General features: G+C 40.4%; 1 protein-coding gene across 1 annotated transcript in view; it reads right to left on the reverse strand.

The window, feature by feature from the left end:
* Positions 1-18361, reverse strand: part of LOC122777467 (voltage-dependent R-type calcium channel subunit alpha-1E-like) — a 49790-nt gene that overhangs the window by 4366 nt on the left and 27063 nt on the right. Inside the window, 31 exon segments of the mRNA XM_044038746.1 lie at positions 777-876; positions 974-1080; positions 1168-1268; positions 1360-1467; positions 1759-1864; positions 1975-2071; positions 2380-2507; positions 2596-2770; positions 2869-2960; positions 3441-3506; positions 3614-3736; positions 3985-4065; positions 4170-4280; positions 5497-5661; positions 5754-5955; positions 6468-6605; positions 6997-7157; positions 7246-7342; positions 7938-7949; positions 8417-8523; positions 8627-8686; positions 10373-10502; positions 10601-10695; positions 10698-10762; positions 11003-11283; positions 12015-12773; positions 15467-15534; positions 16031-16098; positions 17304-17421; positions 17805-17874; positions 18205-18336. Coding sequence (XP_043894681.1) covers positions 777-876; positions 974-1080; positions 1168-1268; positions 1360-1467; positions 1759-1864; positions 1975-2071; positions 2380-2507; positions 2596-2770; positions 2869-2960; positions 3441-3506; positions 3614-3736; positions 3985-4065; positions 4170-4280; positions 5497-5661; positions 5754-5955; positions 6468-6605; positions 6997-7157; positions 7246-7342; positions 7938-7949; positions 8417-8523; positions 8627-8686; positions 10373-10502; positions 10601-10695; positions 10698-10762; positions 11003-11283; positions 12015-12773; positions 15467-15534; positions 16031-16098; positions 17304-17421; positions 17805-17874; positions 18205-18336 — 4123 coding nt within the window.

An 18361-nucleotide genomic window follows, 5' to 3' on the forward strand; every position in this document is an offset into this window, starting at 1 on the left:
GACAGGAGTAGGACATCTCACGCAACTACATATTAAAAGTCAGGCACAGCTTCTGGTTCTGTTTACTCTGGTAACACTTCTATACCAGCAAGCACCGGAACACTTCCCACTTGGGCTTAAGTTCTGTTTGAAACTTTGGTGCTCACAGTGAACCAGCCCATGTTCACACTAGTTATGTGGAGCAAAGGTTCCTCCGCTCGATGTCATCAACAGTGAGCATTACTCGATGCACAACATGTGAGGAAGTAAACAATACAGTAGCAACATGGTGGATCACAAGGAGCTCCTGTGAGCTGGAATTCATCATTGCATACATACTTTGTTTCCGTCGCCATTTTCACCAGCATTCCTCTTGTTTACAGCTTAAATTGACAAGCCCACTAATGATGTTCTTCCTGATGGGGATCAGATTTTCGAGTTCTGAACCAATTAATTTTCAGTGCTGAACATACTTGCAGGTTCAGAATTTGGTTTGGGAAATGAAACCATGCTGGAGCCATGGCAGTGTGAATGGGCTATGTGTTTCTGGTCCATATTTAGGCAAGTTCTATATTTCTGTGACCAGATGCTATCAACCTTATTATGGTTGCAATTATGCTATTATGTTAATGCTAATATTAATGCTATTATGATAGCATCTTGCGACCATGATGAGCATCTTGCGACCATGATGTCTCTCGCACACAGGGTACCGGTCTTAACCACTGAGCCACTCCACCCCCTATTAACCAGTTGTGGTATCAATGTTGTATGTTTGTGTTCGCCCTCTTTCTTACCAGATTCTGCTGTTGACTGGCATCAGTGTCGGAGCTCATTGGCTGCAAAAACAGCTCCTGTGGTGAGATCGGGCTCAGTGCCACAAAGCCTCCTCTGGTCCTGTATCAGGACAGAGAAAAAGACAAAACATGAATTAAACACAGAGATGCACATACAGAGAGTAAAGAGGCATTTTTATAGACATTTTCACACTCACAGGGCTGAACCAGCACTGTGAGCCATCAGTGGCAGAGGCTGGGTGTTGGAGAGAATGTCCTCTGGTAGTGCAGAGGCATCCAGACGCTTAAAGATCAGGCTACTCTTCTGAAATTGAGAAACAAAGGTCAACAGGTCAAATAATAGCCAGAGACTTTCACTCAAGAGGCACCAGAAACTTAATAATGAGCCAACCTGTGCTTCTAGCTGCTGCCTCAGTTTCTTAGCCTTGTTCTGTTTGAAGTAATCCATTATCATCATCGAAGCATAGATCTTCCCCACTGTCATGTCCGTATCTGTGAGCGCAGACACATTGCATTAATTGTTACTGGTTGTCCCTCAGCTGCACACTATTTCCAAGTATTTCCTCCATAGTTAGAGTCAGACCTTTGTTGATAGGTACCAGAAGATCCAAGTTCTTTTGGGGAAGATACGGCCAAATGATACTGATCTCTTTCTGTAGTTCACTATCCAGAGCAATACGGTCTTCACCACCTGTGACAAACAGTCACTTTGAGCCACTTTGACAAACACAGCACGTCATTGATGCCATTAAAGCTGAAATCATTAGTCAGATGATTAAAAGGCATTGACCATTTGCTAGACAAAATACTTTAATGTCACCCCAGGCTTTAGGAAATTGGACAGAACAGTTTATTGAACAAACAATTAATCAAATATAAGAATAATCTGTGGGTAAAAAAACCCCAACAAAACATAAAAATAATCATTAGTAGCTGCTCTTGCACCCATAATGTGTGAGTCATGCTTGTCAGTAACTCTAACCTCGAGCTATTTTGATGTCCAAAGCTGTGCGGATGAGTGACATCAGAGTGGAGGTGAAGTGGACGCTCATGTCCTCGTCCACAGGCATGTTCATCAACACCAACCTCTGATGGAGACAACTACTCATTAGTTATATTCACTTCAATTCAATGTACACTTAGAACACATGTATATAATTTATATTTTTTGATAGATAAGGAAGCATGTGTTTAATACCTTATAGGCAATTTTTGCAGGACACTTTTTTCCCAGGCCGAGGGGTGGTGACATGTGTGTTAACATCTCGTACATGGCTGTATAGTGGATACGACCACTTCAGACAAAAAAGAAGCATTAAATGTAATGAAATGACATCAAAACTCCCACAATTCCCATTCCATTGTCTTGCTTTTCTTATTTGGTTTTTAGAAAGATGTCATTTTCGTATCATTTAAAAAACAAACAAAACTGTAAATTACAGATACCTTTACTACCTTTTAATTAAATATGCCCACTGTATATGCTCACTGCTACATAACATTTCACACCCTTTGGCTGCCCTCTGCTGGAAAAAACGTTACTGTTGATCAAGAAGACAAACAATTAGCCTGAACGTGACAAAATGCAGCAGTAATGTCTCACCATGCCAAACGGTCATACTCCCCCCAGATACGGACAAACTCGTCCAGGTGATGGGGTCCAAGGATTGACGAGTCTCGGGTCAGGTACTCAAAGTTATCCATAATCACGGCCACAAACAGATTTAGCATCTAAAGAGGAACATCAAAGTTAGAGGAGGAACGTAGGATGAAAAAGGAGTGAGGCAGGAATATAACTGGATTTTGTTTGAGCACTGACCAGGAATGAGCTGAAGAAGATGAAGGAGACGAAGTAACAGTAAGCAAAGTCAGTCCCGCAGCCTCCCTCATGGTCAGGAGACATGGTGAGGGGTGCGATGGAGGGGTCAGGTTCACACTCCTGACCTGACAGACAGGAGAGCATGATCTCCTGCCAGGACTCTCCTGTCGCACTCCTGGTGGTTTCAACACGCACGTAAACAGCAACAAAAGAGTATGATGAATGTTAACTCAAACGACCATGAGACGGTGAACATGTTTTTGATAAGCTCACCTGAACAGAAGCATGAGTGCACTGGAAAATGTCCTAAAATTGTTGTGCTGATTGATGTGACTCTCATCATTCAGCTTGATGTTTCCAAACACCTGCAAAAAACAGGTTGGTTTAGTGAAATTATGTCAGCGAGTCGCCATTAGCTTCCACCCTCACTGATGCTAAACTTCCTGGGATCAAGTAAAACATAAGTATATACTGAAATGACTGAGCAATTCAATAGTGGTGGTTCACCTATGAATAAAACTAAGTGAAGCCATTTCAGTGAGAGGTTTTCCAATTTTTTGTTGTTCCTGCGACCGACACCTGTAAGTTTTTGAGGTGTGGAGGGTATATTTATTTATTTTTTAAAACAAAAATATCTTGAAGAAAGCAAAAAACAATCCTTATACAACGCCACCAAATTAATACCACTCACTCAAAAACTGTATACATTTAAATATGCAGGCATATCCCGCTTTTCTAATGCTACACACAGGATGAATGTTTCAGAAAGTTAGTCTTACCACAGTCAAAAGCTCAAAACCTAACATTGTTATAATTCAATAAGATTATTATTAATGTAAGGATACCTGCATTCCAATAATAGCATATATGAAGAAAAGCATAGCAATGAGAAGACACACATAGGGAAGAGCCTGTGGCAGAAGAGACAACAAAGATAGGAGGTTAGAAACCACTGTTAGGACAATCATTTATTTATTTTTCATACACTGAATAGAGAATAAATAATAATATGTCTGACCTTAAACGATTGCACAAAGGTCCACAGCAGAATACGGATGGTGTAACCCTGTCTCAGCAGCTTGATCAACCTGGCTGCTCGGAAAAGCTTCAGGAAACTCATGTTGATGTTGGTGTTCACTGACTGAGAGAGAGACACACACAAATGGTTAGAGAGAGAGTGGCAGACAGAAGGGAGAGACAGGACGTGAGACACAGATGGCAAAATTCATCACAACACGACTTAAGATGTGTCTGGAGGCAGGGATCGTAACACTCGAGGGGGAACTTCTAAAGCAAGAATGGCACATTTAAAGCGTGCCGCTTGAGTTGTTTTTGTTTTTCACTGTTCTCGACAATGTGAAAACCGACGTTGTCTTGGCAGTAAGTTACCTGTAAATCCACAATTATCTCTGTGATGCTGCCAAGGACGGTGATGAAATCAAAGATATTCCAAGTATCTCGAAAGTAGTTCTGTAGGAAAGAACACAGGGAGAAAAAAACATTATTTGTTCATGTGGAGCTGACTTAATTTCTCCTCTACTATTTGACTTTTTTTTTCAAATCACAATACTCACCACCAAACCAAACGCCATAATTTTAAGTATACACTCCATGGAGAAGAGGACGGTGAAAGCTGTGTTCAGGTGTTTCAGGACTGTATCGTATGCCGTTGGTGCTGAATGGTACTGAAGGGAAAACAAATTCATCCGTTACGTTACGTTTTGCTCGCCAAGATATAGCACATATCATTTTTTGTTATTTGACTATTTTCCACAGAATACCTTGAGTTTATAGAATCGTAATTGTTTGTTTCACTTCATTTCATTTTGATATGAAAACACTACTGCAGAGACCAAATGAAAATGGTTCTTTGTCTTTTATATTTTTAATTATTGTCCTCTGGTGCAGAAATAACAACTCTTCTGCAAAGTTTTGTCTTGTTTGAAGTTTCACTGAGAAAATGCGTGGTCTTTGCTGTCAGGTCTGGTGTCAATCAAACACCGAAGACAACTATAAATAAAGGGGAGCGCTGTGACAAGGATTGTCTGCTTGTTTTTTCATTGAAAGGTGTTCATTTTGTGTTAATCTTCGTGCCTCCAGTCTCATACGTGGTTGTTCTGATAATAACCTTTTTTTCCTCAAGAAAAGTATATTTGAACACGCCTATAACAAATAAATCATAGTAAGCAAAGTAGGTGCTGAGATCTCAGAGTGTAATGGCATGATCTATGTTAACAAGCTGACTAATAAGACAAATAAATGACCTGATCCGGTTTATAATTCACTGCACTGAAAAACTGTGAGCATGGACAACAAGAACAATAGGTCAAACAACTTTGTTAATCATCTAACTAATGTGTTTAACTGAAATGAGACATTTTTTATAACCTGAATCATCCCTTTTTTTTTTGCCACATTGCTACCTCTTTGAAGGGGTGCAACTATACAACAAAGAGCTTGTTGAAAAGCAGCATCGTATGAAGTATGTTAATAATAGTCATAAAAATATAGGCAATAAAAGTTTATACTGTATGTGTTAGATAATTACTGTCAATATAAAAGTCAGGATAAAAGGTAGATGATATAGAACTAAATAAATAATATATGACTAGACAAAGTCACAATAATGCCAGTTAGAAGATGCCATGGATTCTCCTCATTCCAAAGTTGAGGGAACCTGGCAGCAAAAGCTCGGTCTAATCTGAATTTGAGCCTCACAGAAATCTAAAAAGTGAAATTCAATTTGAGGCATGATCACATGCATGAGGACGTAAGTCAGTTTAGGCCAGTAACAGCGGATCAGTTCATTGTCAGCTGTTATTCGTCAGTGTTGGTGCTATAGAGTGAAAGCATGTTAAACCAAAGGTTCAGCTCTACAGTAAAGACAATGTGCTTCCTTACTTTCATCATGAGGACCACAGTGTTGAGGGCGATCATGACGAGCACTGTGTACTCAAACGAGGGCGATGCCACAAAGTGCCACAGTCTGTACTGGAAGGTTTGTCTGTTCTGGGGCATGAAGCGGGTCATCGGTTTGGCACTGATGGCAAAGTCGATGCACGCCCTCTGATGGAGAGAAATGGTGATCCATGATCCTTACTTGAACACAAAAGACCATATATAATTCATCTGTGAGTGCGTGTTTCACCGCGCCACACCTCGTTCTTCTCCAGACTGCACTCCTGAATCATCTTATCACCCTGCTCCTGGAAGGTGATGATGATCAGAGCCACGAAGATGTTGACAAAGAAGAACGGAAAGACCACAAAGTAAACTACGTAGAAAACTGACATCTCCATTCGATTCCCCCGACTTGGCCCCATGTTCTCCTCTGTTACATCAGTTGAGTGCTGCAGGACCCTAGCAGTAGAAAAGTCAGTTAGAAACTGTGGGGAAATGGGTCTTTCCAGGGATGTTTCCAGGTTCTTCCCAGAGAAGCCAGAGTGGGGGGGAAAACTGAATCGTTTTGAATATTGTGATTTATTTATTTCAGAATTCTGATATGACAGAAACAGCTATTAGCAGTTGCCAATTCATCTCAAAATGGAAGGTCTGCTCATCAGAGTTATCTGTAACAGGGTTCTAAATGTCTTCTAAAACAGGGTTTTAGAAGACATTTTGCAGTTTCCTTTTTATGAAGGTTTTCCATTTTTGCTGTGTCTTGGCCCACCATTTTATTTTATTTGATTACAGCACTAGCTCAGAGAACACTGAGAAAGCAAAGACAAAAAAAACACTTGGTCTGATTGTGCACAAAAACAAAACATTCTGTTATGTGCCACTGTCCCATTCAATTTAGATACACATCAGACTGACTGACATGCGATGTGCATTGATTTTGGAATAAAGGTCTTGGATTAAAGTATACTTACTGAGGCCATCCCTCTCCTGTTGAGACAGTGAAAAGCGTGAGCAGGGCCCAGCAGATGTTGTCGTAATGAAACTCGTGCCTCTTCCACTCTCTCCTCTTCACCTCCTTTTTGTCTCTGCTGTAGTCGATGTAGTAGCCTCTGCGGGGGAACAGAGCAGCACATTGGGCCATTGTTTTCACTTCACTCTCTGATTAAACCGCCAATTTTAATGAAGAGGAATATATTACATCTATTATTACAATACATGTTCACGCTACACTTTATACTTATGACTGGTGAGTCTGAGCTCTTTGTATAGTGAGCTTTTTTTCATCAGGACATTTAGTCAACAAGTCAGGGTGGCTGTGTTCAGTGGTTGAGCGGGCTGTCTTCCAAGGTCTGGGATTTGATCCCTGCCTCCACTAGTCTCCATGTGTTACTGGGCAAGAAACCTACACTCAAGCTACTCCTGACAACTGCACCAGCAGTGTGTGAATGGTATGACAGATGTGTGACAGATGTGCTTCATTATGTGTTAATATTCACTTACTGACATTCCTTCTCCGAATTCATGGAGCTGTCAGTGCAAAAGAAGAACTTCCCCTTAAACAGCTGCACCGCAATGACGGCAAAGATGAACATGAAGAGCTGGTACACGATGAGGATGTTGAAGACGTTCTTCAGTGATGTGACGACGCAGTCAAAAACAGCCTGCGAAGAAGGAACACAAGAATTATGGCCAAGAAAATCAGGTCCATGAGTTAAACACTGGAATACTGGCGAGAGGCCGACGTCATACCTTGAGTTTAGGAAGTCTTTTGATTGTTTTAAGCGGTCGCAGGACTCTCAGAACTCTGAGAGACTTTATTGTCTTGATATCTCTGCCTTTGTTGTTTCTGTGAAAATTGAAATTCAGTCTTTAGGAGCATAGCTGTGCCCTTGAGGTAACACATGAGGACACACAGCAAAGACACATTTAGGTAAAAAACACAGTGAAACCAAAATATCAACAAAAAAAGTGCATATGAAAAAAAACCACAATGAAACACAGAACTACATATTGAATGTGTCTGTATGGAGCCCAGCAGGGGTCAAAAGTTTTTTTTTTATATATATATACCTTTCCTTATTTACTTTGAGCCCTTTTACACTTTGCATGTCCTTAATTAATGGTAAGGGTGTTAGGTTATAGTAGGTGAAACTTAATGCAGGCAATTAATGCCATAGCAGTAAAAAATAATTATCATATATGGAGGATAATAATCAGGAAACTTGAGTTCAAATATTGGATAAGAAAGCAGTAAAGTGACCTTTTACTGTTGAAAAGTTATCAAAGATTTCACCCATGATACCGGTCAGGCTCTGCAGTAGAATATAAAACATGTTAAGTACAAAAGAAGAGGAAAATAAAATACACAAAAATGAAAGAAACATGAAATATGGGAGAGGTGCATGTGACACATTTACATTTAGTGTGACTGAAATGTTTACCCCATCACATTCCTGGTAGCCCCAACAGTGACACAAATCCCAGGAACAACAGAGAAAAAAAGTTGAGAGATCAGAGGATCACAGCTATATTCACAACAGAGAAATTAACATGTATAGTAGTACAGTCCTGCTGTACATTACAACGCACGCTGAGTTATCAGAAACACTAAAGCTGTGAAAGACAACAGAAAAAAGAAACACATCATCGACATCAGTCATGACACCCATGTATAAAATTCCACCTTTTCCTCTTGTTTCAGTCTGAACATAAGTCTGTGTTACACACTCTGCACGACCATGCACAGAGCTGCCTTCACAGAGACAGAGAAGCAGGCGGCCTTCATGTTTGTTTAGCGACTGCAATAAGTGCCTTTGAGTGAAGGTTGTTTATAACAATACCGTTTGCTCAGAAAATGATTTACTGCAGTGAGTCAGTCATTAGTCATCCACAGGCAGCACTACACAGTACAGTGACTCACGTTAGAGCAAAAGCAATCAGAGCTCCCACCACCACGATGAAGTCCAGTATGTTCCACATGTCTCGGAAATAAGAGCCGTCGTGAAGAATGAGACCCTGGTCTATCATCTGGAGGACAAACACACCCGCGTTCAAGGACATGCAAAGAGAACACGTAATATTTTTTTCAGTGTGTCACAGGTGTTTTCCAAGACTTGTTTCGTTGGCCTACCTTAATGATCATTTCAAAGGTGAACACTCCGGTGAAGACGTAGTCAAAATAACGGAGGACCTGCATTTATCACAAAAAAGAGAAGAAAAATCTAATTTAAATAAAACAGTGCAATACAAACAGACACAATTTGGAAACACATGCTCAACATAATACACACTAATGGTCCTTTTTTTAGCTTCAGCAGTTGTAACGGTGTACAACTTCTGTTATTAGCATACAATTCCATATATTTTCTCTCATTATACTAACAGATATTCACACAATATACATGAATTATCACTAGCAGGATATGAAGCACCTGATGTGGCTATTCCACTGCCACTCACTGTCTATTTCAGTATTTTTATGTTTTTGTGTACATTCTCTGTCAGCTAGGACCCTGATGTGGAGGATAAAGCGGATGTTAGTTCATGCAGGACACTGTTGTCCGCAGTCAATCATTCACACTCTAATCACTGAGGTGAAATAACACTTCTTCACTAATTTCTTGCCACGCCAATGCTGCCTTACACTGCTAGCATTAGTTAATCTTTCTAGATCAGAGTTTTTTGTTTTTTTTTTAGAATTAAGAATAAATGGTAAATGATCTGTATTTGTATAGTGCTTTTCTAGTCTTGATGACTCAAACTCAAAGCTGCTTTACACTCCAGTTTTTACCATTCACACCCATTCACTCACACTTCATACAGCACATCTAAGTGCAGCACATGTTCTAGCACTCATATTTCATATCCATTCACACGCTGCCAGAGCAGGAGCAACCCTCATCGAACCCGCAACCTTCAAGTTGAAAGATGACTCGCTCTACCGCTACCGTTGCCCAAGTCTTCACAGGCTAAATCCATGCAATTATAAACAATGTAGGACAAAACACAGTTCTCCAATTTCCTATGTAGTCCTGCCAGATGTAAAGGACTACACGGGAAATTAAGTACTACACTTCTACTCTCAGTATATATTGGGAAAACGCAAAACTCAAAATAAAAGCTCCATAGTGCCAGGTTTGCTCCAATGTTTGCTTCCTATTATAAATATAGGATTATTTACTTTATGAGTGACTTTCCTCTTTTCTCTCATTCATGTTACAGGGGAAATACAGAGTAGATTTTAGTCATGTGATTCATCAACTTTACTCTTGACACTTTTTTGCACAATACTGAGTGACGAAAATCTGCGCAGACAGAACTGCTGATTCCCTTCTTGTATGTGTGTGAACTAAATGTGTCATGACACTTTGCTGCTGGCACAATTTTATGTAAACTTCAGATCAAACCTGTAAAATTTGTCTGTGTGCTTTGTTGAGGACGACGACTGAGGAATTATTTGATAAGAGTTCAAACATACAGTATATACATTTAAATGAATGGAATTAACCGGTTAATTGACATTTGCTGCACTTCTACAGGAGAGTGGTTATTAACTTTTGCAATTTGCCTTTGCACATGATAAATCCACTGTTAAATAACAACATTGGATAGATACGTTTTAGAAAGTTACGGAAATGTTTGGACGCAGCCTCCCACTAAACTAAACTCTGATATATTCAACCATCTAGTGAGTAGCTTTGATAAACTTAATCCTAAAGGTGTCCTCATGCTTCAAATCTGAAGGTTTCTCCTAACACTATGACAGAAATGATTCACACCCATTTCAGTACTTTTTTCACTTCAGCAAAGCCTGAGAGTAAATGAGTGATTTTATCTTCTATTTCTCACTATCTGGAGAGATGTATCTGGATCTCACCTTGTTTCTGTCTGAGTTGGTGCACACAGGATCCTCAGCAGCCAGTGCAATGCTGCTCGCCACAATCACAAGCAGGATGGTCATCTCAAAGTAGCGTAGAGTGACCACATAGTGGCAAATCCTTCTGATGCTGTGGACAAAAAGGGAGGGTGTTTAATTCTTGCTTGATGAATGGCAGTAAAAATAGGAAAAAGTAACATTTTATCATCTGGGATTTAATGGCTTTACGGGTTGGACGCCTTGAAGATGAACATGCTGTCAGGGGCAACAGGTTTGGGTGGAATTGGAGGTTCTTCCTCCTCCTCCTCCTCCTCCTCCTCCTCTCCTCCTCCTCCTCCTCCTCCCTCCGTCTCTGCTCAGACTGGTAAGCCTCCAGCTCTTTACTGTTCACTGAAACAGTGACAGAGGTGCAAAAGGAGAAAGAAAAAAAACAACAATGTTTCAGCCACTAACACAGAGAACAATGTGAGTCACCAGAACAATGGATTGATCAAAAAAAAGACAAGTGCATGTGTGGCACTTGGATGTCAGAAACACCCACACGTAGTGATGATACAAAGCGACACAGACACTATATCCCACTTCATGATGCACAGTAAAGAGTGTGTTGGCAGTGGGAAGTGAACACACCTGTCATCGGGGTGAGCTCCAGCAGTGGTTGTGCAGACATCTCGATGACAACACTTCCCTCCAGGTTGGACTTACTGTGTTTGACGGAGACTGGGCAGTGTTCAGACACCATGGCACTCACAGTATACTCCGTGGCCTCTAAGGCCGGCTCCACTGGGATGTTTTGACACAGGGACTCGTGCTGGTCTGTGTGTTTGCCTTCATGGTGCTCTGACCAGGTGCAGTCAAGAAGTGGCTCACACTGAGGAGGATCAGGGATTTCTGCGCCGGGAACAACAGCTCTGACATAGGACAGAAAACAAAATGTTTTACTTAACCACTGCACCAATTGTATTGAATTGTAGTACATTTTTATGATATTTGTTATATTATTTAGATAAGGTAAGACTTCAATAACCCCAAAGGGAAATTTCCTTTTCATCAGTAATCAATATTAAAATAAAAATCATTACAACACAGATAGACAGACACATTCAAAAGGATACAAACAGTGCAGGTGAATGCTGTTATAATAAATTACAATTCACATATCTGTTACATGGCTGACAGCTGTTAGTACAAAGGACAATCTGAGTGTGTTCATGCTCTCTTTGAGGGGGCTAAACCTCTGTCTTGAAGGGAGCATATGAAACTCAGCATGTTGCAAATGCTGAGGGTCAGAAACAATAGAGGGACTTTTTGAGATGGCTCAGATTTGTGGGTTCACAACCAGTGACTTCACAGGACAGTTTGTTCAATTTGTTCCAGTTTTTGAGACTTAGAGTGCCAAATCTGCAAAGCATGAGGATTTGTTGTCTCCGTCTCCTCCCTTGGAGACACATTATAATGGGATTTCTTTACAGCCAGTTTGGAGAGTGTATGGAGGACATGTGAGCAATGTTTTGAGGTAGAAAGAAAAAGAAAAATTAACTATTTGGGTACTAAATAGAGACATTATACAGCAATTATATTAGAGTTCATGCAGAAGTGGGGTGCCACCAAGTCTGTAAACGGATAAATACACAAGCCTTACCTTCTGCATTCTTCTCCAACTTCTGCATATGGATTGACGATGCACGTTTCACTGTCGTCTTGGATGGACCCTCCTTCTTCCTCTGCTTTCACTCTTTCCTCTCTTTCATCCCTCTCATCCAGTATCTTCCGCTCCTGGCTGAACGAGCGTGTCACTTGTGGCACCTCATGGGGCGATTGAGCACAGTCCAGACTCTTGACTTCAGTGCGAGCCTCACGGTGCCGGTGGCGTCTGTGTCGGGCCCCTTCCTCCGGGCCCTGACTGGGCCTGAACTTGCGGGCCATCCTGTGCCTGCCCCCACCTGTAGTCCGGTGGTTAGCTACTCCAGTTTTCTCCTCATTCAGGTTTACCAGCGGCTCAGCCACAGGAGGCTCAGGGATGGGGATGGAGATGGACATTGGGGGCTCAGGGAGAGGCATCCCAACCGACATGGGAGACTCAGGTAAGTGACCTGGACTCACCTCTGGGGAAATGGCAGGTACATGGGCGTTAGTGGGAGTTTCAGTGGTGTCCTCTGTAGGGCTGGCAAACAGCTCCTCTCTGCTCGCCATCTGGCGGCGTTTGCGTAGCTGGTTGGCTCTCTGCTCCCACACTGACATGTTAACTTTTCTCCTCCTCTCACGGCGGTTGGCGAAGGCATTGGAGCCATTGAGAGGCTGTTCATCTGCAGCTGCCGTCACAATCTCGGGTTCCTCTGGGAAATTTGGACGACCTCTGTGTATCGCCCGTTTCCTGTACAGGTAGGGTCTTCTTCGCCCACTAAGAAGCACAATATACTTCACATCACTGTCAGGCTAACAGTTAAGGAATTTTTGACAAGAAACATTACAACTAACATGTGCATTCAGCATACCAGTCATATCAAAAACATAAAAGAAACACTTAAAATAAAAGCTCAAAGAAAAGGACAGGCCTTTTCTGTGATTTTATATTTTTTACTTGATAAGTAACACAAAAAAATCCAATGGGAAAAACCAAGTTAAAAAGTACAAATGCATCAAAAAACTCAAAAATCACTTAGAATACCTGAAGGGTAAAGGGCAGATCAAAGGGAAAAAAACAAAACCCACAAGTACCAAAGAGGGAAATGTGCAGGATTAAAGAAGAAATAGTTAAATATCTAAAAAACAAAAAAAACAAGCTCAATAATTGAGTAGGAAAACGCAAGAAAAATTGTATGTGACAAAGATTCATACAATCATACTTACTGGTATTCAGATTCTTTTGTTGTCCATGTAATCAATGAGTGATTATTTGAAAACAAGACATTAGTGTTTTACACCATAGACAAAACATTTGTGGTGACACAGAACAAAATACTGGTTTTGAGGGTCTGAAATCTTCGTGTTTTTATTATGTGTAAATATGTGATTTGAAGGTCCAGTGTGTATGAGCAAATTACATCTAATGGTGGAGCTGCAAAGAGCAACAGGGGAGGACTCGTTCACTCATCCCTCCCTTTCCCCAGAAAACTATAGCGGCCACTCTTCTACTCTCTCTGCCTTATCCTTCTTGTTTTTTGTTTCAGGCATATATGAGAGCACAGACTTATAAACATGGTGAAGCAAAATGGCAGCCTTTGAAAAAGATGCCACAAGTTCAAAGAAAAGCTTTTTTTTAAAGCCTCCAAACCAAATGATTTTTATTTTATATGTTGTATGTAGAATATTCAACAACACACTGGACCTTTAAGGTCCACTGACTTTTATGGCCTTCATTGTTGACTATTTCTTATCACTTCTCACATTGTGTGTCCTTGAACACAGCATTTTGGTCCGTGTCACATAACAGGCATAAAACAAGACAATGTGATGAGACCATCAAAACACTGTAATGCATGTTAATATCAGCACCTTGATAGCTGCAACACATACAAGACTAACATTCAAATATGTCACGGACGAATGATACATTCAGAGTCAACATAGAGGGTAAAAATTCACAGACACAATCTGTTACTTTGTTTTTTTAGGGAGTGTGAAGAACCTGCTATCATGGATTTCTCCAGTCCTGTTTTCACTGGTTAGCACATCCTGATGTATATTTCTGGTTTCATTTCCTGCCTGAAGGCAGCTATTGATCTTTCTGAATATTCATTTCATCCATTCATCATCTACTGCTTTATCATCCACATGAGGGTCGCCTATAAAGGCGGGGTGCAACCTGGACAGGTCATCTTTAATCAAATTGCAGAGACTTGAACCATTTTGAACTCACAGTCGAACAGCCAGGGCAACATTTGTGGCAAGTATAATACTTATTAATCACTTTCATTATAATGAGAATTTAAATTAATAATTATTTGAAACATTGTCCTCAGAAATATTTTTCTGGCTGGAGAAGGTGTGTTGACTCTGCCTCCTTTTGCATGTCAGTACAAAAATGGAAAGGAGGGAGCAAAAGGGGCAACAAGGAGTGACTCTTATGTCGAGTCCCAACAATGATAAAAAGAAAATCCTGCTGTTAATTTTAATATAACTTTGACGAGGGGGAAAAAAGCTGATAAAAACACCATGGTGATTAATTGCAAGCTTCAAGTCTCTGCAAGTTGTTTTTCACACAAATAAGTGGCCACCTGGAGAGCAGGAACAGCACATTCAGGGGTCTATTAAAGAGTATTTTGTGGAAAACAATATATAAAATACAGTCATGCAAAAATAATAAATACATTCCTACAAAAAAGGCAGGTCAGTCACTTCAGGCCACTAATGCCCCCAGTGCCACAGTATTACAAAAGCTCAGTGCTAATCAGACAAAGTAGGGAGGCTTCACTAAAATCTGACACACTCCAAAGTGTGCTTCCTCCCAGCAGAGTGACACACTGAGCTCCCAACTGTTCCCAATATCCTCTGAAAAATGCCTCCTCCTCCTCCCCCTGACTATCTGGATCATTAGACCTATGGGAAGGCCACCAGGTCACTAAGAGGAGCAGGGAAGTCATTAAACAAAAGAGGCTACTCCATTCCAGTCATATAGGTCAAGGCAGTTACAGAAGGTGTCTGCAGTTAAGCTGCTGACCGCAACAGGTCATGCTTTTCAATCAAGCACATTTAACACACATTCATCACTGTGTCGCGTCATCAATGCCTTAGACATGCTGTTCTGTCTTTTGTTTTGCATTCACCATGCAGCTGAGGAAACAGAGGAACATAAAAGTCTGCTACACTGATTCATAGAGAGTCCACAATCAATTCAGTCTATGGGCTCAGTGGTATCTCCTCCAGTAACAGAGGCAGCATCATGATCAGATTCAGGATCACCATCCGTTTTATCACAGCATCCATATGATAAGTAAACCTTAGTTTGATGGCACTATAAGAAAAACTCATCAGTCTAAGGCTAATTATCTATTTGTTCAAGAGGAAAGCCTCTACACTTGACTACTAAGATTTACTTATGTGTTGTGAACCCTCGGGCGTATCTCCTGTTTAAACTATCCACTAATAACTTACTCTGAGATCAAGCCGTCTCTGCCTCTGGAATATCTCTGATTGAAGAACTCCTCTTCCTCTTCTTCATCCTGAGACAGACAAAGACAAATGTATGATTTTACACAGTAGGTTCAGTTTGATTGGGGTGTCCAAACTTTTTTAACAATGTTTTTAACAGATTTGATAATGTTAAGATTAAGACCTTTTTTTAACAGTAAAACTGATATACAGATGCACTGTTTTGTAATAATTTAAAAGTTCATTGTCACAATTATCAATGTGAACACATGTATCTCATAAATAATACATAAAAAAACACAGAGTTGCCGAGGGCCACAAAATCTGATCGAGGGCCGGACTTGCTTGGACATGCTTGTCTTAAGTAGTGCTGTGCAAAGGTTTTAAGGACTAAGAAAATTATGAAGATTTTAAATCAGAAGAACAGAAGGTGTTGAGTTTGAAGCATGTGAGCCTTTGTTTGACAGCAGAGATTCACAATCATAAACACTGCATCTACAACATAAAAGTTTTACCGGTGCAAACTTCAACATAATGAATCAGTGAGAAGACAAAAATGTTGCAGACCTTTGTCAGTTCCTGCGCGTTGGCCAGATTATCCACAGCGATGGCCAAGAAGACATTTAGCAGTGTGTCTGACAGGGAGGCAGTTAAGAACACAAACACACACACACACACTCACAAAATACTGTGCACATACTGTATGTAGATTTTACTCCCCTGTCTCTTACATGACTACATATGGACACACTTTATTGATAAAACTTTTGAGAATAAATAGTTTTTTATGGGCTTGCATCTTTTGAATTTTCTAGTACGTATATGAAGCTCTTGGTGTAGCATCCCTGGCTGAATAATGGTCTGGCTCCTTTATTGATGGTTCAGAATGCTTTATTGAAAACTTAATTCACTCCAAATATGCCGTTAAATCATCCTAACTAATAATAACTTCATTATTAAAGATATGAGTCCTTGTAAAAGAGTTAACTGTGCATAACTCACACATAGGATGATGCTAATTAAGTAATAATTAAGTGATGCTACAAGCGTAACATTCACATTTACAACTCTATAAACTCTATAAAGTACTAACTGAGATTAAAGAAGAAAGATTAACTCAAAACACACATAATACCAAATAAAACATATACACACCTTGCGCCCTTGTCACCCAGGTGCTAAAATAAACCATGAAAAGTGCTTGAGACCCGTTTGCACTCTCGTTTTTTCTTCTACTTCTGGTATTTTGGCCTTTCAAAATAAAAGCATCACTTTTGCAAGTATAGCACAATAAAAGTAAGACAACATTAATGTCGTTTACACTTGGTTCTTGGTCATTATAGTAATCAATATCAACTATTCAATATAGTAATTAATTAAGGCATGCAGATGCAGTATTTTTGAGAGAAAGGATGCAGCTCTGTGTTTTAGTTTTACATTTGTGATTGTACTGTTCATAGAATAACTGAAGTATAACTTGCTTTTATTCTGGATAATTGCACTGGTCAGATGGTTAATTATTGCATATATATATTCTATCATTGTGTTAATAGTTTGTGTATACTTTTGAGCGTACCTTTGCATATCTTATATCTTGGTACCTGTAATGGATGACCTTGGACTTCTGCCTTGTACAGACATGTATACGATTCAATTTGATTTAATTTGTTAGGAAATTGGTATAGGTCCCTGAATATTTTACTCAGGTAATGTGTTTGTTGAATTTTTACTTTTACTTTTACAGTGAAATTCAGTAGCATATCTATTTAGACACCACGCAAACATGTTCAGAAGCTAGATCAGCGCTCTCCAGTCACATTTGAGGACTAAACAAGGATACAGTTTCCAAACAGTGTGAGGACAATGAAGTAGATGGATGACCACATGCCATACTGCACACCTCCCTGTGAGCGAATCCCGTTGTACATGACCTCATTCCAGTCCTCACCTGTCAGAATCTGAAGGAAAATGCACATGACAAGCAGCGTAAATAATTATATTGCTCATATTATGGCCTAAACATAATCTCTATCTACAAACCAGATGAAGATATGCTTTTAAAAAATGGCAGCAAGATGTATAATTACTATGTGTGCTGATCAAAACACTCTTTCACAGTGCAGTTGGTTTTGTAGCAGATCTGATGTGGGCTTGTTCACGTTTCACTTGTCTGATATTCATGTGCGCATATGTGAGCATGAATGTGTGGGATGATAGCGGAGGCAGGGGGTGGAGAGCGAGTTAGCAGAGTTGTTTAATCCGCGCCTGGGGTGAGAAATATCCCAGGGTGCAATGTGTCATGGAGGAGCAGACAGAATGAGGGGATCTGTGGGAGCCAAACCTGAAACACTGTCATGATGGCAGCTGGAAACGTATCAAAATTGGTGGGAGTGTATTCTTCAAAGATGAACCTAGAGGGGAGGCACAGAGAAAACAGGGTCAGATATGACCAAGGAAGAACAGGAGATGGAGGAAGAGGAGGAGGCCACTGCTATTTTCATCCGGACGTGCCATTTCCTCTCAGTTTTATTAAATAATCCGTTGAAGGAACTGATGCTTAGTTTACAGAGTGTAGATACAATTTCAATATTACAAAGTATTACAGTAAATCGAATCACTGAATTATCTACTGAACCAATCTTTCACAGGGTACCGGTCTTAACCACTGGTCTTAACCACTGGTCTTAACCACTCTGGCAGACTCAAAAGGGAGGATTTTGACATGGTAAATCTTTACTTACCTTCCTCCGAAAAGCTGCATCCCCAGTAGAGCAAACACCACAGTGAAGAGGAAAAGAAGAAACAGCAGGCTGATGATGGACTTCATGGAACTCATGAGGGACACAACCAAGTTCCTGAGGGAGGCCCAGTACCTGACAGAAAAAGAAATGACACGGC

This window comes from Solea senegalensis, linkage group LG1, assembly GCF_019176455.1.
Source record: "Solea senegalensis isolate Sse05_10M linkage group LG1, IFAPA_SoseM_1, whole genome shotgun sequence".
NCBI lineage: Eukaryota > Metazoa > Chordata > Actinopteri > Pleuronectiformes > Soleidae > Solea > Solea senegalensis.